General features: G+C 40.5%; 1 protein-coding gene across 2 annotated transcripts in view; it reads right to left on the minus strand.

Moving 5' to 3' along the window:
- LOC117135139 (protein outspread) overlaps positions 1–26,741 on the minus strand; it is a 78,900-nt gene that overhangs the window by 25,967 nt on the left and 26,192 nt on the right. For both annotated transcript variants that reach the window (XM_033295195.1, XM_033295196.1), the window contains exon 2: positions 9,109–9,189. In XM_033295195.1, coding sequence (XP_033151086.1) covers positions 9,109–9,189 — 81 coding nt within the window. The remainder of the gene's footprint in view (positions 1–9,108; positions 9,190–26,741) is intronic.

Below are 26,741 nucleotides of genomic sequence, written 5' to 3' on the forward strand. Positions count from 1 at the left end.
CGGTCACACCTTTGTGGATTTTTCAATTAAACGATCAGCTGACCTTGATACTTCTTGACTCGCAATTGAGTTTATGCTTACACGCTTCAATCTTGATATCTCGATTTATTCTGTATTCGATCTTCACTCACCTGAAAGAAAAATAAAATATTTGAAAAGGTTCATTAGTGAAATATTAAATGCAAGAACACGGACTTAAGGAGAACAAACACACTTCCTTATTGCCAGCGGGGAGATGCCTAATCTGGCCAGCCATTAAGAGCCCAAGAAACCCTCACATACACTCAGAGAAAAATATGCACAATACTTATGATCTATTAAATCATTTTAAGCAAGGATTGAGTAAATGAATTACACTTAACATTTTAATAATAATATTTTCTTATACGAGTTGATCAAAACACTGTCTCTCAAATCTCTGTGTTGTACTTAAAATAAATCAGGAACTAGCTGCAAATTGTTTTGCGTGCTATCCTTGATGCCTAAGAGATCCCAGCAAAGAGCTGGCTGGCATAATGAATTGTCAATCATTATGCAATCTTCGAGTGAAAAATGATGCAGCAGGTTTCCCTGCTCTGCTCTCGCTGGGATATCTCTTAGCCGGCGAATGCGTGGGCCGCCAACATTTAGACAGACTCTGAGACAGTCGGACCGTCGGACTGACGGACGGACAGACAGACAGGCGATCTTGTGATGTGCAACATGGTCTTAGATCTTTTGCCGTGGCATGTGGCGCTAGAGTAAAAGGCCTCGGAAAGAAAGAGGCTTGAACTCGAGCTCGAATCTCGACTTGGAGGAGTTGGGACCCATCATTTATAACACGGACAGCTCGAGACGGCGTTCCTTACCCTTTTTCGGCTCGCTTTTTGGCATTTGTTATGTGGCGTTCTCGTTTGCATACAGAAATACGTAAACGCATGCACATAGCATAGTATACGGTATACAGCTTCCAAAAGACTCGGCCCTTTTAGGAGACAAGACAAGTTGCGCGATGATGGATGCCACAAGCTGGGCTCATAAATTGAGCTTGTTTTTAAGTCGGGAAACAGAAGATGGAAAGATCTGCGGGGGCGTCTATTGGTTAGCCTTGTCAACACACCCAGTCTGAATGGCTATTGGGAAATGCCTTTGTGATCTGTGTGCGATTGAAATGCTTACGAAAGAGTTTGATATGGATGAAAAATGATAGGAAATTGAGTTTGAACATCATTCATTCATTTATAGATAACAAAAATTAACTATATAAATAATAGCTAAGTGTAAGAAAAACTCAAAATTAGTTTTAGTTTTATGTTTAAACTAAAAAGGAAACTATTTTTTTGTTAGTTACGTTAATGCTTATTGCGAAAATTACAAATTAATGACATTAATTTAAACATTTCTTCTAGTTTGCTATAAAAATAGAGCAATAAACGTAATGTTGGCTTATATCCTGGAGACTTAGAAGCACTTGTTGCATTTTAGTACATTCTTGAGTTGTCTCTAATTCGTTTTGACTATTGTGCAACATGTGAGAATACATAAAAAACTAGCCACAAAAACACATAATATTTATTGACTGCTTGTAGCATTAATTGACAATTAAAAGTTGAACTAATAACCAATCAGACTCAATTCTCGCCGCAAATTGCAAAACAAACTGAAAACTAATCAATGCCATAATGATCAAATCCGATTGCCAAAGCACCGCAGGAAGTCAATTATGGGTTTAATCATTACCAAACAGCTCGAAGCTCTCGTTTTCAATATTTGTAAATTGATTATTGCATTGTTGTTGCTCTCAAGTGAATGCAACTTCCTTTGGGGCGACAAAAGAGCACAGGCTGTGGTCATAAAAAGTTAATAGAGTTGACTATTAACTTGTCAGTGGGCCCCACAGCACACTTGTTGGCCATTTTGCAAGTGGCGACCATTGCGAAATATATACATACACAGGTATTTCATACATGTACCTGCGCATATGTACATACATACGTACGTATGTAAACTGGGGCTGGGAGAATCCAGAGAGTTGGCAAGTCGTCAACTCACCAAGTCGTCAATCATTTTCATTTCGTTAAACGTGTCAAATGACGGTCGCGAGCGGAAATCGTTCACTAGTAGTTATTTTCTTTTATGGGGGAATGGGCTAACTGCCGGCGACTGGGAGAGCGGCGATTGGCTTATTAAATGCGCCTTAATGCGATACGTGTTAAACGGGGAGTGAGCAGCAAATGCACAAAAAAAGAAAAAAAAATACAAAGTGAACATAAAAAAACAATTGCAACATCGCTGGACACGCCCACAAATCTGCAGCTGCAGAAGTCGTTTTTTCGTAATTAGTGCGAACAAGACACTTTCCAAACAGAGCTGGAAAAATAATACCCGCAAACGGGGGTAGCACAAAAAAAGTAATTACGCGGAAATCAAACATCTAACATCTCCCTGGTGATTTTGCAAAAGTCGTTACCGTTATGATGAAAACTTTAGTGCGACCATTTCCACCGCCCGTCCCCCAGTTTTCCCAACAGCCATAGTATCACCAACTCTTTTTGTTTGGCTGCACAATATTGCACATGGGCACAGATGACAAAAACAAACTGCGGCAGCGGATAAAAAATGAAAAGCACAAATGCCGGCAGAAACGATAGACGAACTTGCATAAAGCATCAGTCGCCAGCCATCAAATGAAAAAAGTTAAATAATACCTTACTGAGCGTTTGAGAGGGGGGAGGGGGTTCTCAGAAAGATGAGTAGAGATCTCAAACGCGCTTGGATTCCTGAGATTCGAATTGGGAGTACTCTAGTTCTTGAATATACCGGAAGAAAGCTTCTTTAAAGAAATTACCTGGAAATCACATATTCCTGACAGACATCTAATAACTATTATTATTAATATAGTTCGTAGTTAACCTTCTCTTAAAGGGATATCATTGTTTAAGCTATTTTTATCCTTATATAGGGTATTCACTGTCCAGATATGTGAAGTGCAATGCTTTTTATTAGGGCTGGCCCGCTAGGCTTGGTGAGCACAGTAAAACCACACCACAGTTAGAAATATAGCCTCTCTTTCCGCCGTCAGACAGTTCGTCAATGCAACCACACATGAGCTGCCACCACGCCCCCCGGCGCACCACTGCACCACCGCCCTCCGCCCATCGTTCATGGCGGCTCCATTCAACGACAATGACGGCGTGGAAATCCAATACGCGATCTCTCCAAGTCAACGTCATCGCCGTTAGACGCTCGGTCTACGTAAGCCTCGCCTTGTCTCAACTCAGTGTTTTATGTAATGGCAGAAGCAAAAAGCGAGAAAAACTCCGAAGGCGACCAAAGCTGGCCATATTCCATTGACCACATGGCATCGCGTACTGCACTCCAAATATGAACGATTGAAAATTCATCGAAGTTTTTACACTCTCTCGAGATCCAAGTAATCGATATCTGCTGCCTATTGGAAAAATCGGAAATTGTGCGATTTCGATTAAAAATTACAATTTTAAAATGGTAAGATAAACTTTCGAAGTTTTTCAGTTATTTATGGGATTATATTCTTTTTACGAACACTTGAGATCTTTAAAATATCTCATAATAGTTGGAAAAACCAAAAGCTAAGCAATTATGTAATTTCTTCTTTCTGTAAGGGGCATAAAAGAGCAATGCTTCTATGATCATTGTCATTGTCATGAAAAATGACCTTAAACAATGTGCAGAAGTAATTCTCTTATTGTCTCGTTTTTGCTGACTGACAGGAAAGAATGGACCCCAGAGATGAGTTTTCATTTTCCCCGTTTTGGTCTTTTTTGCCATTGAATTCATGTGGCGTTGTTGGCCACAATCTGCAGCATTTACCGTTGGCAATTGTGGGCCCTGCAAGACCCGAGCAATCAATTAACACACCTTTGGGAGGCGAAGGTGGGGAGGAGAAGCTGGAGCACCCACGTCGAGAACTCCATCCACATCGCTCCATCCGCTGCACTCCACCGTTGACAGTTGCAAATGCATCAGGCGGTCGCGAGTCGTGGGCTAATTTGCGGTTTCAGCTTGCAGCCCAACTAATTAACATATAAATTTAGAGGTGTTGCACTTTTGTATTTATTTATGAATGAAACTGACAGAGACAAAGAGACGGCCTGGTCGTGGAGGTGGAGGAGGAGGCTGGCAGGGAGTGGGAGAGTTTCAAGTGCACTGAGAAAAATAAAAGAAAATTAAAAGCCATCCTTGGCGAATACAAATTGCTCATATAATCCACTAAAAATTTGTTTTTTTTTCGAGGTATTTTATATCTTTGGGTAACTTTTTCTGTCAGTGTGCAAATCTGCAATATGCATCTCGTATTCATATGCAAGCCAAGGTCGATTTCAGTTCCGTTCAACTGCAGCAGCAGCAGCAGCATCGAAAACAGCATCGACAACAGCGGATTGCAGTTTATGGGAAAGAGTTTAGCCAGCCAAGATTTATTGGCATGTTATTCTAATTGCTATTTATTAGCGGTGGGAGACGGCAGAGCAGCTGCCTCGCTGTCTGACAGTCAGTCATTCAGTTAGTCATTCCATTCAATCGTTCATGCAGCCATTCTCAAGTTGGCAGGCCGTCAAGTGTGCAAATTAGTTTGTTTGGTTTGGTTTTTATGCATGTGCTTAACCCACTTGTACGCTGTGTGTTCAAAATTGATCACCATAAAGAAATAACTGCATATTCGCAAAATGTCAAAAATAAATGTATTTTAATGCCTGCAAAGGGCTTGGTAAAAAGCTATTATACAATTACAAATAAAAAAACAAGAGTTTGATATATTTTTTAGTTTTTTTTTTTTGTTTATCAAACTTGTTTATCATCAAAGCAATTCACACCTCTGAAATCGAATTTGTTATGCTAGGTTTTCGTGATTTCTTCTTTCAAATCTCCATCGTTAACACACAATTAACAACTATATAAATTCGTTACAACTTCTTCGGTGCAATAGCATCGTGATCGATTCGTTTAGGGGTGATCGATCGTTGTTCGCCCCGACCAGACGGCATACTCATTAGTTCTAGATTACAGATCTCCCGCCTATTCATCCGCATCACCCACAGTCTCACCGGCAATTCATTTCCACTTCCAACCCATTTCGATCGGTACGCCCACAATCGAGCGATTGCAATCCGTAGAGAACTTAATCGATAGACTCCATTCCTATCATCCGTTAATTGCGACTAATGAATTTGCTTTCGTGTAGACAATTTTCAGTTAATATTCTAATTTTTTTTTCCTTCACACCAGCCTCCCCCGCGGGCCGTATCGTAATTAGTTTTGAGAGGAAATTACAAACGACTACGCGCACTGTGGGCGTAAAGCGAAAAAATCGAAACCACTAAACCAAATAGTTTTGCATCACTATGGTTCGCCAGAGAGATGTGTTAGAAGAGAACGGGCCAGTGTCGTAAAATGTTGGATGCTTATTTTTATAGCGGATTCTCTCGGCTATCAAAATGCCATAAAGCGCGTCTGGGTCTCTAAGCCTGACCGCAAATCGCAGCTATTACCGCTAGAGAAACTAAATTAATATGCAGCATTTCGTGTAATTCGCCCACCAAGCCAAAACACTTCCTTAATAAAGCCCAGGGAGACAGACCGCCGACCGCCCACCGCCGACCGCCGGTCCACGGTAATGCGTGCATAATTTTTAATAAATATTTTTCAAGATCCCCAGCTGCAGCAGCTGGGTTGGCCAGTAAGGCCGCGACTGCGAGACTGCCTGCGGAGGCAGGCCGAAAATGCTTCCTGGTTTAATTAATAAAGCCCCTGAGAGAAGACACCGAGTCCCAGCCAGACTCCAACTCCTGACCAACTTGTCAATCAACAACGTTCTTATTTTCCTTTAAAAACGGTGGCCAGAGCTATGACCGTGATGATTGTGATTATCAATTTCATTATCAGGCACAGGCTGGAGATCAACCCGAGGCAAACACTTCCGTTTTAGATGGGGGGCCATCTCTTCGACGACCAGGTCCATTGAACTCCCCCCTGGAGGCGCGCTCTCTTCCCCAACTCAATGCCTCCTCACGCAAAAGTCGTCATTATGAAAATATTTCCCCGCAACCCAGGATCTTCGGCAAAAAAAAAGCTTATCGGCTGCTGCTCAGCCAGCGCTTATGTTGCCCACGTGTCCGTCTGTCCAACGTCTTTGGAGCAGGTTTTCCTTTCTGGAAATTATGCACTTTGTATGCAGAAAAGTTGGCGAGGCGATAAAAATCTGCAAAATTCCAAGCCGTAAGTTTATTGCCGTTTCCTAGCATTCGGGCGCAAGGGAAAAAGATGCTCGACGGGCGGCAAAAAATGATAGCTGGAGAAAAGGAGACCCCTCTGCTCTGGCCCTTTCATAATCGTAATCAATATTAAGTTATATATGATAAATTATCGGATACCAAATTGCAGCATTTAACTTGTCAAAGGAAATTATCGGAAATTATGCTAAAAAGGGTTTCAGCGCGGCAGACGCGGTGAAATTACTTTCGGAACTCCAGATGCTTAACTTAACTGTCGATTTGTCTTAAGGGCTATAAGACTGATCGGGGTATTGGGCCAATCTGAGAGCTACGTTGAACCAGTTATGGCCAGCAAATTGATTTGTTTAACAGTGATTATGACTGTGTGCTGTATCCCATGGTTTTATGTCAATTAGATCAGATACCTTTTGTACTTTTACTCAATTGTCTGCTCAAGTAAAAAAAGTTTGATTTTCCGTTGGTAATGATACAAGTGTAAGCTTTAATTAACTTGGATATCTAATCAAAATAGGATAGAAAATCATGTCTAGCCCGACACCTTCAGGCCTCACAATCAAGTTCAGGTGCATGCCCAACGGACCCAAGGCAAAAGCCATCCTAATAACGTTCAAAATAAAAAGTGCCCATGCAAAGAGTCGAGACAATAAGAAATTGACTGCACCTGCTCTGTTTGTGGGGTCGTAAATCTGGGGAGGTGGTATCTGGGACTGCGGTGCACGTAATTGCCGCACTGGAGCTACATTATGGATACATTATGGCGGCAGGAAAGGGAGCAGGCAGCAGCGGTTCTTTGTGGGTAACCCAGAGCCCCGAGCTGTGGATTTGCTGGAGGCCAGGAAAGGGGAACCACTTGATGACTGCACAACGGAGATAAAGAACTGATGGCCGATGGCGATATTTCTCAAGAAGTTGGGAAAGTTAGACAACATGATACACAGGACTTGGGTGAAATGGAAATTGAGTGGCGAATTGCCACTACCAAAATAGGATACGAAGCAAGTTTATAGCTTGCATTAAAATTAATGTTAATTTCCAGAGCCCTAATATTAAATCCCAGATATGAGAAATGTGTGAATATGATAGCAAATCTGTGTTAAATACTTAAAAATAATTAAAAATTGGTGGGCCAGTCAATGTCTAGTGAATTTCGTTTATTAATTCAATTACAGACACACATTCGCCAAAAGAAAGTCTTCGCTAAACACTGGCTAGTTTGCTTAAATTTATTTCCTTCCCGTTCCAGCACCGCAATTAGCCCCGCCCTCGATTCAAGACACTTGATCGTTGAATCTGAGTGCTTTTCCAGTGCGCTAGCACGACACAGCTCATGGCAGAAAACAACATCCGGTTTGTGAGCTTGGAGATTGCGACTGCTTCTGCACAAATGTTAATTAAATACCTGTCCATCTATTAAAAAACATACGTAAATTTATGTTGTTAACAAGGAAGTGCGCTCTGCGCATGCGCACACTTTTATTATTATCATCAGCATCGCTGTCTTTTGCCAGAGTTTGTCGGAGTTGGCCGTCGCTCAGCACAAATCAGAGGAGGCAGTGTGGCCGCCACTTGGCCATTTCTACCTGTGGAGCCCACCTGCCTCCTCCCCCTCGACAAAATGCCCGCCAAACCACCTGTAACTGTTTCGCAGCCATTTGCATATGTCGCCGAACGTTTGCGTTGCGGTTTTAACGATGCGCTGCTGTCGCCACGTCGCTACGTCATTCGCTAATTGGTCGAGATACAAATCGCCACGAGAGAGTGAAGTGACGACGTCGCAGCCCCCAGTCCATAAGCCAAACCAAGACCAAGTCCACGTCCAAGTCCAAGTCCAAACCCAGGAAGAGGATGAGGATGTGGAAGAGGCGTTGCCGGTGTTGGCCATCAGCTGATGCAACTGCGGGTTAATGCTGGCAGTACATGCACTGCAACCAAAGTAGTACTATATATGATTACAAATTAGACAACGTCTCTTACTAATTTTACGAGGCCTGCTCTTATTTAAACGTTATAATGTTATAATATAGTCAACTTATTAAATTACTAACCATGAGATTCATTTCATTTGATTTTTTCAAGTGTCTCAAGTGCCAAACTGTCATCATTACCTTACCGTACCCACCCCGTGTCACCTTTCTCTTGGCCAACAAACAGCGGCACTTTCTTTGCCAACCGTCCAAAAACAAATCGGTGGCTCTGGTGCGTCGCCTCTGTCCCGCCAGATGCTGTCAAATATTTGCTCAAGTGTTTCTGCTTTTCACACCACCCCGTCAAAGCCACCAAGTCGCCACCCATGACCAGCGTACTGCACTCCCCCTACCTGCAGTCCCCACCCCACCTGGGTGGACAAGGCTGGCAATTTGCTTTATGGGATTTACTTGTAGTGAGGATAGGCGGCTTGGCATTTTTGGGAAAGTGGACATCGGAAATTTGGTTAGCCTTAATGCATTCAAGGTGTGAATTTTCCGTTCGTGTGCCCCCAAACAAACTGGTTCGCCAAGTGTGGAACTCTTGGGATGAGGATCTCTCTAAGTCAGTCTGTTGGAGAGCCATGAAAATGAGGTGCTACACTTGCAGCGGTCATTAGGTTCACAATGTATTAGATATGAATCTATTTCCTGTTTTAAATGGGTATCATATTCTGTTAAACAGACAAAATAAGCAAAGACTCGCAACACCTGCGATGAAAACGATTTCATAAATATGTTTAAACAAATTTCTATTAGTCTAGCCTCTTAGTAAGTCTGTTTTGTTGCGTCCACATTCAATTTAATTCAATTTATTACAGCATTGAATGGCAGTTTAGAGATTAAAGATGTCGCACACATATTTTAATATTATTATATTCGTTAGAACTCACCTTTGTTCTGTACAATGGATTGCTAAAATCCCAATCTGGCGCCACAAACAGATATCCGCATTTGGAGACCTTTCGCGATGCCTAAAGATGTTGAAATAGAAAAAATGGTTATGTTAATATTTGTGGTAAACAAAAGTGTCACACATAAGCCTAATAAACACATTTCAATGCTGATTGCTTTTCGAATATAAATTATATAATTTTGGCTTGAATGTCTAGTGAATTATGAAAATATTATCTAGCTGTTTGATAACAAATGATCAATATATTACCAAAAACTATTTAATCTTAATTAGCAAAACAAATTTATTCGGAAATATCATTGGCGAAAAATAATCGAAAAAGAAAATGAACAGAGTTATCAAATCGCGCTTATCTTCCAACCGTAAAAGAAATCAAATTTATATGTGGTATTTTTGGTTCTCGCTTTTTTTCTTATTTTTTTTGGGGGGGGTTAAAGCAAATAAAATAAATTACAAGTAGAAACTACTACGAAAACCAGACCACTTGGCTGCCACACATTGGTTGTGGGGTTTCAGGGGGTCTTGGCCTTTGCACACCTCTGGTCTAGAGCTGGCGAACAATAAGCGACAATTGGGCCGCATTTAAAGTGGATTTCAGTCGTTAGTCGCGCCCGCCATTAGGCTGCTGTCGGTCTCTTGTTTGGGATTGTTTTGGGTCTGCTTTGGGTGGGTGGTTGTACTTGTGTACATATATATACATTTTCGATTTGACAAAGCTGCAAACGAGAGTGCCAAATGGGGGGATAGCACAATGCTCCCACCAATTGAACCCAGCTGAACTGGCGTTTAATTTGAGGCAACTGTGACGGTGGCTTAAGGTCGCCAATCAGCTTCTAATTAAAGAAAGTGAGACAATCTTTAAATTTAAACAATGAAACAAATGAGCTACAAATAAGTAATGAAAACAAAGTGTGCTTTCTATACTATACATTCTGTTTTCATTCTGCTTGATAGCGTTTCATATCAAAACGATCTATACATTATGGGCCATTGTTTAATAGTTTTAGTTAAGCAAATCAATACCAATATTGGATTGAATCAAATCTACATATTAGACCAATCATCATAACCTATCCTACAAAAGAAAAACACTTTATAATCTAACCTTTTCAAAGCCTGGATCAAATACACATATTGGCTGGAACCTATCATAAAAAAGAAAATACTTTAAATTTCAAATTTTTTAGCGTCCTCACGGTTTCTATTCCCACACAACATACCTTTGAAAACGCTCACCAATTAAGCCACCTTTTGCCATTGGCAACGACTTTAAGCATCGCGTAGGACTCGATCCCGACCGACCCCGATCATGTCTTGTAAGCTGACACCATAAAATGTTTACAAAACAATAAAATAGCAAAAACGAAAATCAAAGCCCAAAAACGAAATGTGTAATACGGTAGTGCCCGGCCACTCACTCGCCTCCAAAACTATCCAACAACTTAACAAAGTTGGTCAAAAGAAAAAAAATGCCTCCCACTCCTCTGCCACGGAGGTCTAATCGGGGTACTCTATATACATTTTTTCTTTTTTTTTGGGGTCTCCGGCTGTCTGGTTTGCAATTACGCTGGCTAATTTTATTTATCTGTCTTGGATTTTTTTGCATTTTATGATATTCTCTGTGGTTGGTGTTGTTGTAGTCGGTGGTGGGTCGCTTAAATGCGCCATTAACATTGATTTATGTGAAAAGTCGCACGTTTGTATTCAAATAACTGGGGGAGAGAGAGAATGAGTGAGAGACTTGCAACCGTTGCAGCAACAGTAGCCGCAATTTGCAATCGCAAGTTGCAGTTGCAGTTGCAGCTTGCAGCTGGTGTCAGGCTTTCATCAGTCTAAGTCAGTCGACACGTTTTCCACATAAATTTCAATGGGTCCGAAAAGTTAAGTGACAGAAATAGGTTCAGGTTTAGTGGGTAGCTAAGGTAGCACCTTCTAAGTAACGACCCGTTTTCCGATCGCTGGCTCACACGATCACCAAATTGCGATCTACTTTTGTCACATTACGGCCACCGCTAAACTGTGCGACGTGTGGGGACGCCGATGGATCCGATGGAAAAAGGGGGTTTCAAAAATACCGTTGGCTACTCGTAATACCCGACCACGTAGCCCACAAGACCGAGACTCCACTGGCGCACTGGCAGACATTCAGCCATTCAAACATAAATTATCAATGCCAGCCGCAGTCGCTGTTTTGCTTGTTTGGAAAATAGAAAAAAATAAAAAAAACTTTTACGAAAACTACAGGCGAAAAAAATTGGCAAAATTCGTGACTAAATGAGTCACAATTGTCTTCTAAATTGTGCGAACTGTTTTCCATTTTCGGTGTCCCCAAAAGAATTGATCAAACATAAGAAAAGACTTTGTGTGTATGGATGCCAGTGTATACCCTCAGTAAATAATTTTTAATAATTGTTTGGCAATTGATAGCTGTGGGAAAACATTTGCCTCTCATAAGGTCAGTCATGCACTATGATTAAGATTGTAGGTTCACCTTTGAAAATACAAAAACTATCAACATAATTGGCAGTAAGTTATTTTAATTAAAAGAACAATAAGGCTACCAGATGAGAAAAATATGAGAACTGTGATATGTTTGGCCAAAATAAAGTGAAGGAATATGCTAATTGTATTGCTCTGTTATATGTTTAAGTTGTGGCTACATGTTCTTTAGTAATTTCTTGGCTTTAAGATCCAGTAGCCAACTTTAAAGCCAGGACAACTTCTGGTTTAAGGGTATTTCAAATCAAAAACAAGCCACCAAGCCATGCTGAATATTTATGCATCGCGCATGTCGCTGCTGACACACAAATGGGAGATTTTCAAATGAAATGGGGCAAACCACGGGAGCAGGGGGAGGGGGGCTTTTGGGGGCTGCGCGTGCAGAATTTTGAGTGAGCCGCTGGAATGGTGGGCGTGGCAACGCCCCCAGGCGCTGGCTAATGAAGCAAAGTGCGCCGTGCAAATGTGGAACGACACAGACAGAAATAAAACCACAGCCCCAACTGATTGATCGCTCCGAGTGAGTAACTCAGCCACAAATACGAATGCTAATGACAAATCAAAAGGTTGTGACTGTTGAGAATCGCGTATGTATTCGGCTTCAAGGTAATTTACAAAGTTTACAAAAAACTTTTAATTGAAAACCATTACCAATCTAGTGGATTTGGTCAATGATCACTTTTTAACAAACTAAATTTAAGCTATGAAATTCTCTTTATACAACTTGTAATGATTTCTATCTAAAGCACTAATATTCAATACATTTTAACAGGTAATGTAAATATGTGTGCTGTGTTTTGAAACCCAAAAAGTTATGCACTACGAAATGCGTGACTAAATACATTTCTGTAAAACTCAAAAACTTTTTTTTTTTGACTACTTTTTTATGTAGTCATGCAAACGCTATTATGTATGAGACATACGGGCAAGAAAACTATAGGCGATCGGTGGATCTTAGATCATACTTATCCGCAATAAATGCAGTCTTATACTTACTGGTTCTGCCAGATTCGACGTGGTTCGCTATTGCGCAAGCGTGCAAGATACGAATAGAGAATGCATTCGGTTAGTTGGTGAATTAAATAGTTATAGAAAAAAAAGAGAAGGGGTGAAGACGAACGAAATGACTCAATTAGCAGCGGGGAAGATGTCTCAGATGAGAGGCTGATGCTGATGCATTTTGACATTTAGCCACATTTGAGATGACATTCAAGACGCTCGAGATGAGGCCGAGCCCCATCTTACCACCAGTTGCAGCGGCAGCCAAATGAATTTAAATTGCATGAGAGCGACTTGTTTTCGATTTAATTTGATAAGAAACCCGGGGCGAGACGGGTCGTCCATAGTCGTCGCATACTTATGACTGTGAAATGTCAAATCAAAAGTCACGTTTTTCACTCACCGCCAAGCTAGCTGATTTATTGGCAGCAGTCGGGGCTATTAACTGAATCGTACCTCTGGCCATAAATCGGCTGCCGGCTGAGCTCCACTTGCAGAGTTGTGGAAAATTTCACTTTTGCTGCCGCAGCGGCTAATAAGCCAAAAACCGATTGACAAATAAACAATTTGTGGCATCCCCTCCACATACGAGCATCACATACATCTATCTGCACATATGGTATACCGTGTTTAGTTAGTGAGTCGCACGCACACGTGGATCATATCCAAGTCCAAGTCAAAGTCAAGCCAAGCCAAGTCAAGTCCCAAACAAACCCGGTCCAACTTCGAGTTGGAGTGGAAAGTTGTTTGCAGCTTCAATCTCTTGAATCTCGTCGAATCTCTTGGGCTTTTAACTCAATTTCAGCCTGCTTTAGCTGCCTAGCTTTGTTTGTTTATTTATTTTTGTTTATTTATACATGTGTATTTTCAATCTTTGCCATTGCAGTTGTTGTTTCGCTTCGAGTTTCTAAGTTGCGGCTTAATAGGCAAGCCACAACAACCAACATCCTCATCCACAGTAACAACAACAACCGACTAAATCATCATTAGCCACATCCATCCAGTTGGCAAAGAGATGGCAACAGGTTTTTCAACCATCCCCTCATGCTATAAACAGTTTCTGCTGAAGTTATCGAATAGTATTTCGAATTTGATTTCCCATTCAATGAAGCCATTAAATTCAAACATTAAAACACGCGCATACTACACATAATTCATTAATAGAAGTCCCATGATTAATGTTCTTTTTTATTAAATTGCAAAGAGGCCTTTAAATAAAAATTATATTTTGATTTGCAGCGTTTGAACATCATCTTAAGCAATCTGTTGGAGATTGTTGAATTTTCGCCTTTTGGGATTTTCAATCATTTCTGTAGAACTCCGACACAAATGCTAATTAAGAGGATTCCATGAAAACAATACGGCGACAAAAACAAAATATTCACAGAAAGCGCTGGATAATCCCCAAAGTTAACTTTAAATAAATAAATATTTCCCAATAAAACGATTCTTCGGAAAGCGAAACCAAGGCGGCATTTTGGGAATTTCATTGGCGTAATGCTTATGTATGGGACATGAAAATTACAGACCATCAATTCTTATAATTGAACCATCAAATTGTAAAGTGGAAGTCTGGTCTTTTGTCATACAGTTCATACCTTCAGCAAAGTCGGCCAACGATCGAGAAAAGCAAGATCGAGTGAGACAATTGGAATTACTTGACTGGCCATCAATGAATGAAAACAATTTTTACCAGAAACCGTCTTTTTTTCCGGTTATAAATCGTATCAATCAATCGATGGGGAGGTTTCCGAGGAGCATAATTAATGTGTGAGAACAACTTTCTTCGCTGACCATGAATCGAAGCTCCTCCTCAGTGTTTTGGATTCCGACACAGACTGCGCCTGAAACAAAAATGAAAGTGGCCCTCGATTTGTTGGCCATAAAGGGCCGTCGCCGATCTTAGGCCCGATTAAGTCAATGACGGCTAATCTCTTCTCATTCATAACTATAAGTATATATATGTGCCTTTACACACCACGCATGGAAGCGTCTCCGACATGAAATATGATTAATAAGTTTCGCACGATTATTAAGTCCCCCAGACCCTGATCAAAAAGCAAGAGGCAACGAGCTGGGAGAAGAAAGTGGTTTGCGATCCGCCAAGACGCAGGTTGATTGACTTCAAGAGGGTTGGGACAAGGGTTAATGCCATCAGCATATTTATATAAATTTCTGTGGGTAAGCTCTACTAGTATCGACGTAGTTTAAAAATAAACAGTATGGGAAAATATACAATTTATACAGTTTATCAAGCCAATCTCTCTATATACAACATAATAGTAAAAAATGCGAGCATTCATAATAAACCATCAACAAACTAAGAATATTATTTAATTTAAATAATATTTATATTATCCTACTTTCAGAACGTATCTTTCTATAAATAATAATCTTAATATTTATTATTATCAAAACCAAACTTGTGATGCACCTTTGACAACTTATTCAAGGGTATGGAAAATCGAAAGTACGAAAGAAATCGAAAGCGAAACTGCGCAACACAAACGAAACTTGAACAGAAACAGAGAGGCCGAACATCAAGTGCAACAAACCGATGAACCGTCGAGCTGAGAAGGGGCAGATCCTCGGCGGATGGGGAAGGGGGGTCGCAGTGGCATGGAGTGCAGCGGTTGCAGGGGGGTCCGAGTGGCAAGTGCATGGCACGGCATGGCATGAAAATATGGTGTGCTATGGCACTGGGTAGCAAGTGTGACTGACCAGCAGCTGAGAGGCAACTGCAGTTGGAAATGAAAGCGAATGTCGTCGATTTAGCGGTTGTGTGTCGACGGTTTAGTGCACCGTGGAAAGTAAATTTAAATTGGTATAAAAGCATATGAAATCCAAAAATACTAAGAGATTTAAAGGGTTTATAGGTGTTCTTTGTCCAAAATTAGATTCAAAAACTACAAAAAAGAAGCTAGCTATATAGTACAATTGCCATCTTTTGTAATTTTTCTCAGTGCAATCGCTCGATCATCGCCTGCGGTGCGCGGTCGCGCTTCAAGCTCCATTTACGAAAAAAAAGCGGATCGAAGCGAGGGCCAAAGAGATACGACCATTGCATTGGGGATACTGAGGGGCAGGCAGACAGTATGTCTGTTTGTCCGCGAACCGATCCGATCCGATCCGGAACCACCGCCAGCGATCGAATCCGATTCGAGGCGAGTCAACGTATCCCCAACATCCGACCAGTTCTGCATTGCATGCCAAGAATTTCGACTGCATCGCCCAGCTAGAGTGGGAAAGTTTGGGGCCCAACATTGTTGCAGTCCCATCGGCGGCCTCCGAGTTATTAACATAACATAATATTGACTTGGATGGGCGGCGTTCGGCTCCATTGTGTAATATTTAAGAAAGACAAAAAAGAAATATTGGAAATTTCGGTTTCCTACACCTCGCGTCTTTCTCTTTCCAGTTTCACTTTCGTTGCACGCTCTGTGGGAAGTGCATGTGTGCATCATGCTGAGCGGGAATGGCTCTGAATCGTCTTGGATGAGATCACCTGCATGGGTGACATCGTTTAGGACCGGTAATTAGTCTTCATTATGAGTGGAGAAATTGAGTATGAAACTCAACACAAGGAAATGAAGAGGTTCGATTGTTTAAAGGTTTCCTCTCCGCTTTTTTTCCATTTTCTATATAAAACTAGCTGTATCTGATAGAAAGGAAGAAGCCTTTTCCCTTAAAAAAAAAACAAACATTACATCAATTAATAACAATGCCCCCTTCAGATCTTTTTGTAATTGATCCAATTGCGATTTCCGTCGATTTACGCATTATGGCAACCACAATTAAAGAATAACCGCAAATTCAAACCAACAAACCCATAAGGCAACAATTAAAGTCAAGATTAAAATTGCTCAAAAGGAAACCTCGACCAGACCAAACTAATTAAAACACCGGGGGTAACTCGTAAAAGCCAAGCCAAACAAGTCATAGTGAAGTAAATAAAAAAAATGATATAAAAATCTAGTCATTCAGCCGGTGGCCACACACTAAGGCGGAAAACGCAATCCTTTTACTATTGTGTTGCCTAGGAAATTACAATAGAAAAACTGTCAGAAATTGATTTCCAAATGGGAAAACAACGCACGGGGCAGCCACGAGAAAACAAGAAATTACAAAACAATAGTTTAAAGGCAACATTTCACTTTCGATGAATCGGCTTGCGGGGGCTGAAGAAGGGCTAGGTGGAGGCTTTTATTGGTAGCTTCATCATCTTTCGCATCTGGATTCGTAGAGACGTACTGCGTGGATGGATGTGGATGTGGATGCTGCTGCTTGGTGGTGGCCTCTTCATTTGAAAGCTCGGCATTTGAAATCGACGTCCGATGGTGGAAAATCGTGCACATGAATTTCAGTAAGTAAAAGTAAAAATCACCTTCAACGTTTTCGGCTTCTTGTGCGCCGCAGCAGCAGCAGCATATGTTTGCATTTGATTGTGTTTTTTTTTTTGTTTCCAGCTGTACGAGTATGTATTTCTTATTTTTATTTTTATTTTTATTGCCGCACATGAGTTTGCAAGTTGCCGGGGACTCAAACTCAACTCCACTCTTTTTCGACTTTTGGGCGATAGACATCGCACATACAGTCGCTCGCACAGGTCGTGTCTGGCAATCTGACTTCACGTTGGCAATCCGACGAAGGGGCAGGCGGTATTACAATTCATTTAGAAATGCATTTAAAAATACATAAAATACCCTCAGCATCGGCGAGGAGTGCGCGGTTAGTGTTGGCAAATGAAAATGAAAGCGAAAAGAATGCCGAAATGAAATGGAAAGTTTTCGCCAAGTTTTCGCAGTGTGATCATGGCAGTTGTGTATGCATCATATGTGCGGGACAACTGGAAAGCCTTGCTATTTTATCAAAAGCAGTTTATTACTCAGCCTTAATCCTTAAAAGAACAACTGTGTGTGCATGTTATGAAATCACAACAAATTATATCAAACTGAAGTTAAAGACCCAGCACTGCAATTTAATCTCACACCAAAACGCCGCTAACAGATTTCCCAACATTTCAAAATATATGAAATTACAAGCAATTGCAGTGTGGCCAGCTTATTTAGTTATGCACAGGACAATCAAGATTTCCCCAACACTTGCCGCTGGTTACATTCCCAATCAACAGCAATCATCGTTATTTATGAGAGTTGCACAACGATGATCTGTAAGAAAACATGGAAAAAATCCAAGACCCAAAATAAAGGGGACCAGAAGGACCACCTGGATTGATTGTCTTTGGGTATCCCAAATTAATCATCTGTCCGATTTCAAGGAAAGTCCGCGATGAAGGGCATTTCGGGCATAAGAGGGGCCTGACAGATGACCAACAGCAAATGATTCGTTGTCGTGCCCTTGTGTGTCAAATTCATCATTAAATGTCAACGCTTCGGGGGACCTCATGCGAAACTCTCGCCAGAAAACCTAAAAGCCAAACCAAACCAAGCCATACCAATCCAAGATCGAACTGAGGGGGTAAATCGGTGAAGGTGCAGCCAAAAAGGTTAACAACTCGATGCCAATTGAGTAACTTAACAAGGAGAGCCACAGGGCGCTTAAACGGAGCAAAACAAAAGCGGAAAACTTGACAGGGCTAGGATAAATAGTAGGAGATCGATTTGATGTTACTCTACACTTAATTATGTAATATAAATGTTAATGTCCGTTACATACCATATATCATTGTTATCAAATGAAAAAGAAAACCATTATTGGAAAAAAATCCTTTTTATAAAAAACATTTAATTTATATTGCTCATATAAAGAGAAATAATTTTGATTGCTGAATTATAATAAAAAGAAAATATGTTATCTCCGTGATCAAAAAACAATTTAATGTTTCTGTTAATACAATTCTCCGCTGATGTATGTATTACAACATCTTTAGTTCACCTGCAAGCCATTAAGCCCTCATCTGTTCTGCTAACCTTGACAACAATATTCCGCTTCCTTACAAACAGTTTCCTTAAAGATATACCCCCTATAAATATATATATATGTACTTTATATATAAAACAGGCCCATAACAAGGCGTCTTGCAACGCGAGAAAACTTGCAGCAGGAGAAAAAACGAAATAATTGCGCGACTGCATAAATTTTCGCAGGCCAAAAGACGGCCAGACAGACCGACTCACAGCTACTTTCGTTTTTAATTTAAAAAAAAAATAAGAAAAACACCAACAAAAAAGTACGGTACTGAAGGAGGAAAAGCGCTTTGTGGTTGTGTGTATATTCAAGAGATCGTTGATCGTCGATCGCCGTCAAATGGCAACGAACCTTCGACAGACCGCAGCCAAGTTTTGCCTTTGCACATAAATTTCGTGTGGCCATCGTAACTGGCGGGGAAAAGTGAGGAAAAGCGAGGAAAACTGAGGGACAAGGGGCAGCATAGGGTACTGCCGATGAAGATCGATGATTGTCATCGTCATCGGCTGCTTTGCCGCTTGTTGCCGCTGCTGCTGTTGACACTAAGTGAAAGTGAACTTGATGGGGCCACGTCATGATCGCCGTCATTCATGATCGACTCCGTTTGATCTTAGGTTTCCTTTTTGGCCACAAACAGCTCTGCATTTTCCCCGCCATTCATCCAATTAGAAATGTTTGACATTTAACATTGTTCCGGGATACGCAATATGCGGCGGTCAGCTCGCAACTGGGCGGCTTAGATGAAAACCAATGCTTTTCGCAATTTGACTGGAATTTTCACTGTATTTTCCTCATGTGTGTGTGTGTGCCCGTTGTCCATTGCCAGCAATTTGCGTTCGATTTTGGCCAAGAAAAAAGGTGAAAAGTGAAATATGACAAGGGGTGGCGGTGAGGGGAGTGAGTGTAATGTCTTATCTGCAGCTGCAATTCAATTTCTGGTTGTATTGGTACCCTCCTTTTTCCGCCAAATCGATGTTGTATTTTACAATTTGGTTTCTTTTTTAGTTTTCGGCCAGTTTTGATTGCACTTGGGTAGATTAGATAAGCAAATGTTAGGTAAGGCGATCGTAAACTAAAGCTGCGGGTTTTTCTTTTTTCTCCTATGCGGTTGAAAAGAAAAATAGGAATGGGGACTGAACGACCTAAAGGGGAAACTTTTCGAGAAAATGATGCAGCCTAAATAAGCCATCAGTGAATTATATATTGGTCTTAGTATTTTAAGCCGGGAGTCATAGGATTAGGAAACTTATATTTTTATTGCATTTCGTGAAAAAAAAGTTGTACATCTTTTTGAAAAGTGGATTAATAATAATATATAAAACTGTGTAGCTAGGTTAGAAAATATTAGCTTAACCTATCTTTGAAAAATTCCTGACGAATCTTTAAAATCCCCAAGATATTATTATAAAATTTTTGATAATCTCCCATTAAATGACCTTTGAAGTAAATTTAGAAACTCCCACAACGTTTCTTAAACCCTTACCAAACAAGAATTTTATCTGAAATTTTTAATTATCAACAAGCTTACGTATGTTTTTTTATTTTTGACCGACATAGATTAGCATTGGAAATGGCTTTATCGCTCGGGTGTACTGATTGTATGTGCTTACCTGCAATGAGATAAAGAACAAGGTAAAAAAATTAGTTCGGTTGGTTAAAGTATGATAAATACTACGTTTTGTGCGGAACCATAGCCAACGTTCATTGAGTGGTGCATTGAGGAAAAAACTAGCACAAATGTCTTTATTCGAGTCAGTAATTCAACAAAACAATGAACACACACAAACCAAAAAGGTTGGGCTATCTTATATGGTTTTGGGGCCGATCCGGACTCCGAGCGGTTGTTGTAATTACAAAATTGGTTCGGCAAGCGGTAGAGAGAGTTTCCCGATTACCCCCCGCTCAACCCAACGGCCATTCTGATGATTTTTATGAATGAAAACAGAGGCCAGAAACGGTGTTCGGCGTTTGTCTATTTATGGATAGGCAATGCTCGGCTCTACACGTCTATTCCCATATAGACTTTGGCCGGTTTCACATTTCATTCAGTGGAAAATCAGTTGCTCAATTAGCGAGAATCGGAAAAGTGGGACATAACAGCGTCGGCGTTGCAACTTCCTTTTTGTCTTTTTTTTTTCACTCCTCCACCTTATTGTCACATTATTGTTAAGGCAGAGAAACCAGCGAAACAAACAACCGGCAAGCGAACCAAATTCAACAGAAGAAGTCACTTAAGTGCCAACGTAAAAACGTTTAAATGCCATTGCGCATACGCCACGTTGAGCGGTCGAGGTAGGAGAAGAGGTCGTCAGTCGCTAAGCTATTTAACATAATTTGGTCATGCCATTGCAAGCGTTATTACTTTTACGGCAAGGTCTGCATGGCTAGCAGAGCTTTGAGCTCACTTGTAAAAGATTTTCCAGGTTTGCATTTGAGATATTGGAAATCTTCAGTGATTAAAGTGGGATGATGATAAAAAATAAATTTTAACTGCCACATAAATAAGAAAACTTTAGCTTAAGTTTACATATTGTAATTATAACTTTGAGAATTAACTCAATATAAAATTTAGTAAGAAATCAACATGATTTGTAGGCATTACTTTAAATGAGTTAGGCAACAACTTTTTTTTAAAGTTAATTTTAACTGTACAAACCAACCAAAAAAAACAAAGTGTAATAGCTTCTTTTGTTTGGCTAGGGCATTCCTCATTTTAAGTTGGAATTTACTACCCTTTTTCGCCAGGAATCCCAATTGGGACTTCAGGCCTCAATTCACTTCGCTATGTGACACAGATAGGTTGGTTAGGAGTGTGTCTCATTGTTGCCTGGGCAGATATGTTTTTTCGGACATTTTGTGTGTCAGGGGGGCAAAGTGTAATAAAACGCAACTGCTGCAGTTTGTGTTACTTTTATGGACTTTTGGTTTTCGGCTTGAGTCGATGCAGTAAACCCCACGTCGACGTCCAGTTACATAAAGACCAAGCTTATTTTGCTATGGGTTTTTTGGTGTCGAATGCATCAGGCCGAGAAGAAATAAAATTTTGGAATGTGGGCGAAGTAGACTTATACTTTCGCTGTTATTTACGATCCCATACTAATTTTTGAATCTTCGATGCCATAAAGATTGGAGGGAGACAGACGCTGAAGACTTGGGAGCTGGTCAAGTACCGCTAGAATGAAGTTTGCGCGCGCCAAAACAATTCCAAACCGACAAGAAGAATCGCAAAAAGGAGCCAAGACGATGGGGCCAGGCAACAAATTCGCATGACTTCCGTCATTGACATACAACATGACAGTTGATTTCTGTATTTGATATCCCAGTGAATTTACCACTGTCTCGTGTGTGAGTGTGTCTCGCCAAAAGACTCCAAAAAAAAAGAAAAAATCAACGAAGAACCGAGGAATCTCTGGAGGAAAATGTGTGATGAGTGCCAGCCAGTCCGCAAGTCAGAAGACCCGGAGTCATCTTCTGACTACGTGCAACGTTAAAAGAACATTTCGCTGAGCCAGCAGCGGCACCAGAATCTTGGAGACTGCGACTCCACTCCCGGCATCTCGTCTCGGGCACTCTTCTTCGGGAACCGTTAAATGGTACAATATTGAAATTTATTTTTATGCTGATGCTGATGATGATGATCATTTGGCGTTGGAAGAACCGGTTGCGATGGCCCTGCTCCTGGCCATGCCAATGCCAGTGCGGAATTGCCTGGTTCCAAGGAACGCTGTTTTTGCCGTGTCCCAATGCCAATTGGCCAAATGTCAAAGCAACGCAAATTCATCATCAAGCCAGTGACAGCGCAGACGAAGTGGCAGAAAAATACTGGATGAACTTTAAATATGATGGGAACATAGGAAATAAGGAATTATGGGAATTTTTGGCAATGACTGGGCGTTGACTTCAATGGAATTATTATTGGAAAATGGGAAAATTTATATTGATTTAAATAAATATTATTAAAAAGTAAACATACTAAAAAGTATATGTACATCATCAATTATTTTTGGTATGGTAGGAATAATTGTATTTCTATGAATTTTTAATTGTAAGAATATGGTAAATATATCAGTATATGTTTAAATATATATTGCAGTTCCATTTCAAAGTTTTTTTTTTTCTATCAAGTGTCGTTGGCCAGATCAGCAAGTTCAGTGAAAATATGCACATTAGCCCCGTCCCAAGTGCAATGTGTCCCACAACCCGCACAGTGGCTGAAAAACATTACCAATCGAGGAGAATTGGTTGTATTGGTGCTGTTGGCTGGCACTGGCACTGCGTGCTACTTATCGCCGTCACTTGGCCAAGAAGTCGAGGTGGAGGAAGAAAATTCAAGTATAAATTACCAAACCAAGCAAAGAACCTGCTACCAAGACTTATGACCGTATTTGATATTGCCTAATGGTCTGCAGGCTGTTTCGCCGGTTGCTTTTTTCTATTAAATGTTTTTCTCTTTCTGCAGCGGTTTAAGGAGAGAAGCAGCAGCAACTTGGCTACTTTTCAACTAGAAGTAGGAGTTGTTGACTGGAATTGCTCAATTTGTGTGTGCAGCACAGCAGCCAGTCGCACAAACAAAGCCAAACAAGCCAACTTAGATGATGCTGACGTACATTCAGAGCTCGTCCGCCTCACAGACCGGCGGCGTCTTACCAATCGAAGTCTCTTGGCTCGTTGGTGACGGCATTTCCAGCCAACATTGTTGTCCCAAACAAACGGCAACACCAACGTAGCGCGTAAGCAACAACAACCACGGCCACAACTTGGCAATTGCAAGTTGTATAATTTATTTATTTTTTCTATTTTTCTTCTATTGTACATACACTTGCTTGCAAATCGGGTTCTGCCATCTAACAATGCAGTTTGCTTCGATTAAAAATAGGGACAATTTAAAAAAGTATTTATAAAACCTTATTAAGATACACTTTAATATTGACGCTTTGTTTAAAACCATTATGGTGTGTGTTATGAATAGGCCTCGATAAATCTAAGACGATCTATCTTTTAATTATTAATTTTCTTGAAACGCTTTATGCTTTATTTAAAGCTGCTTAAATTGTAGGATGGATCAGATTATAAAATACAATTTTACTGTAAGTGTAACCGATATCCGTCAAAATAGTGTAATTAGTCAGCAGCCTATCGATTCCTACTCGATTCAGCTATTTTTTTCGTTCGACGGATTTTCAATTTTAAATTGTACAAAAAGCACTGGGGGCTGCCTGAGCAAAGTGTTGTAGTTGCGCTGCCGTAGATCGATTCAATGAATTTAAAATGCATTTAACTTGAAATTTAGGTCACAAGTAGTGGCTGCTGTTGAGGCAGTTGCAGTTGCGCCGCAGTAGATGTTGCAGCAGCAACCAGTAAAGCTGCTGCAGTATCCACTGCACGTTCATCAAGTCAGAAATATTCTTTGCCTGGCATTTGGAAGACAACTTGCGAGTTAGAATTGTTTTTGCCAGCAGTTTTGCAGCTAGATGACTGGTTTTAGTTGAACATTGCTTTGGGTAGTGCCGGAAAGTTGGTTAAGTGCGGGAATGCCCTATGCCATCTATTCCACACTCCCCACTTCGATTCTAATTACGCTCTTAGCTCGTTTGAGCTTTTAGCCCGATTCTACGGACAAGTTAACTCAGGTGGAATAACTTAAAACAAGTTTACACTTGACTACTTGTTGCTATTGCAATTTGTGGTTTGTAAATATTTATGAGCTTAAACTAGCCAGTGAATACAACATGATTGGCATCATAAAATACCATGGAAATCTAAGGCAAACTAATATTTCGCTGTTTTACCAGTTGAAAATCATCTAATTAGACGAGTTTCAAATTCTATTTGTCTTGGCCAAACTTGAATGTAATATATCAAAGCTAATTAGTCGACATCTGGCTACTGTTGATGCTGCTGCATTTACCACGGCTTCTGGCAACTTTCACACTTTCCATTTTCACACTCGGAAATTAATCAAAAGAAAAATTAAGCACAGACGACGGTTATTTATTTATTTTTTTTTTTCGTGTTGCTTTTAGTTTGTTTTGTTTTTGATTCGTTGGAATGCTTTAAATGCATTTGAAAACCATAACAAATATTTTTATTGTAAATTGTTTTGGGCCTTAAATGGGGTGAGCGCCAAGCAGCAACAAGAGTAATACAATAGGCATTGTGGCCAAGTGGAAAATAAAACAAAAGCCATTGAAACCAAATAATACAAAATAAAAGGCGATAGGATTTTACTACCAAATGAATTAGAGATGAGACTAAATGAAAAATGATCAGATAAAATGAAATGTTATGAAAGCAAAAACTTATTTTCACGATTCTAAACTAATATTTGAAAAGCATATACAAATTTTCGAACCATTTAAAATGCTTTACCCATTAAGAATATTTTTAAACACTTTCATTTGTTCACCTAGTGTATTGGAATCTGGCTTTTTGATCTGGAATCGTAGAAATAAGTTGGTCAGTTGTGGGTTGTTGCATAGATCACTGCACACATGCATCGGTGGGGCTGTCCCCGCCACTTTTTATCCCACTCTCACCTCCAAACATCAGACATCAGCTAACTGCGGTTTTCACCAGAACTCTTTGTTCAATGGAAACAATGCTTTGAACTGTTACCGAGTCCAACAAACAAAAAAAAAAAACAGCTCGTAAATGGGTTGAGATTCGGGGGCGTTGTCGTGTGGACAAATGTGTTTTGTGTCGAATCCCAAAAGGCCAACTGGGTCAGTCACACTATCACCACCAAAAAAAAAAAAAAAACCGAAAAAATGCAGAATGGGGTTCACATAAATGAAAAGTATTCCAGAAAGAAGCAGAGGTACAACTTTCTCGCACTCGAATCTAATGACTTCAGATGTCTGGACTCCCGAGGAATTCTAAACCGTCAGAGCAGGAAGTAAAGATGCAGGAATCAAACGGAGACAAGATCACTTTTCTGGACTGGCATTATCAAAAAAGAAAACAACAAAGAATGGGGGACTCTGGCAATGGACTGCACCGACTTGTCAATCAAGCGATTGACTTTTGCGCAAAATCCGCAGACAATCTGGATGCCAATGGAGTAGCGAAGACCACGAAGACGACTACTACGATGATGATGATGATATCTAAGCTGCGCTCAGGCTCAAGCTCAGCTCTCCACAGACCATCGATGGATCGCAGTATACAGTATCCAGTGTACAGTGTCCAGGTCCTCCCAACTAACAGTTGAAGAGCCTAGCGTAGTTGTGGCATTTTAGCTTGGCCTTAAGCGAAAAAATTATTCCTTTGCCTAATTTGGTTTAAATGGAAATTCCGCACACCATATTGTACGAAGGACTTTAAATGACTGAACGACGACGAGGGTCAAGAACCCAATGGCAGGGCAATGCCAAAGACTTCTCGGATTCGTGTCTTGTTCTAAGTGAACTATTTTTGGTATTTCTACTCGTAGCGGAAAGTTGGCGATTTGGTTTGGGCTCCCCGATCGAAGGGCCAAATTGTACTGGAGATGCGTCCAATCACTGCGAAATGATTTACGATCACGATAAAGAGATTAGTGCGGCAAGAGTTCCCTCAACCGAAACTCAAAGGAAAAGCGAAAATAAATGAGTTTGGCAATCAATTTAAATCAAGAGCGAATGCCTTTCAGATTGGAAAAGTCAGCTACAAGCTATTGCACTTGTAAAATATTCTTTGGTATACATTTTGCATACTAAATAAATCGGTTTACATGCAAAACCGCACCGATAACGCATATAAAGTGGCGAAATGATTTTATAAACTGTATCCCGTTCTTCTTAGGATGTAAACTAAATAGTTTATTTAAAAGCTTTTCAACAGGGTCCATATATGATTAAATTTATATAACTCCAATGCATTGCGTTTGTAATCCTTTCTCTTGGAACTCATCCTCCGACTTACGATAAATTCGCTGCAATAAGCCGGATTAAATATTGTAGGTCGAGTCAAAGACCAATAAAAATGCATTTAATCCCCCAACCATATAATTTATAACATTCGCCGAGCCAAAGGCAAAAGGCAAATAAAAGTAAAAGTACAGAGGTCCCCGCCGCAGAGCCTATAAATACCGCATACACATACTATATGGCATATGGGTATGGTTGGGGCCTGGAAAACCCGAAGAGATTGAGATACCTTCGCGTATATAAACTCGTATATATTTAGGGACACAGCACACGGATT

This window comes from Drosophila mauritiana, chromosome 2L (assembly GCF_004382145.1).
Source record: "Drosophila mauritiana strain mau12 chromosome 2L, ASM438214v1, whole genome shotgun sequence".
NCBI classification, from domain to species: domain Eukaryota; kingdom Metazoa; phylum Arthropoda; class Insecta; order Diptera; family Drosophilidae; genus Drosophila; species Drosophila mauritiana.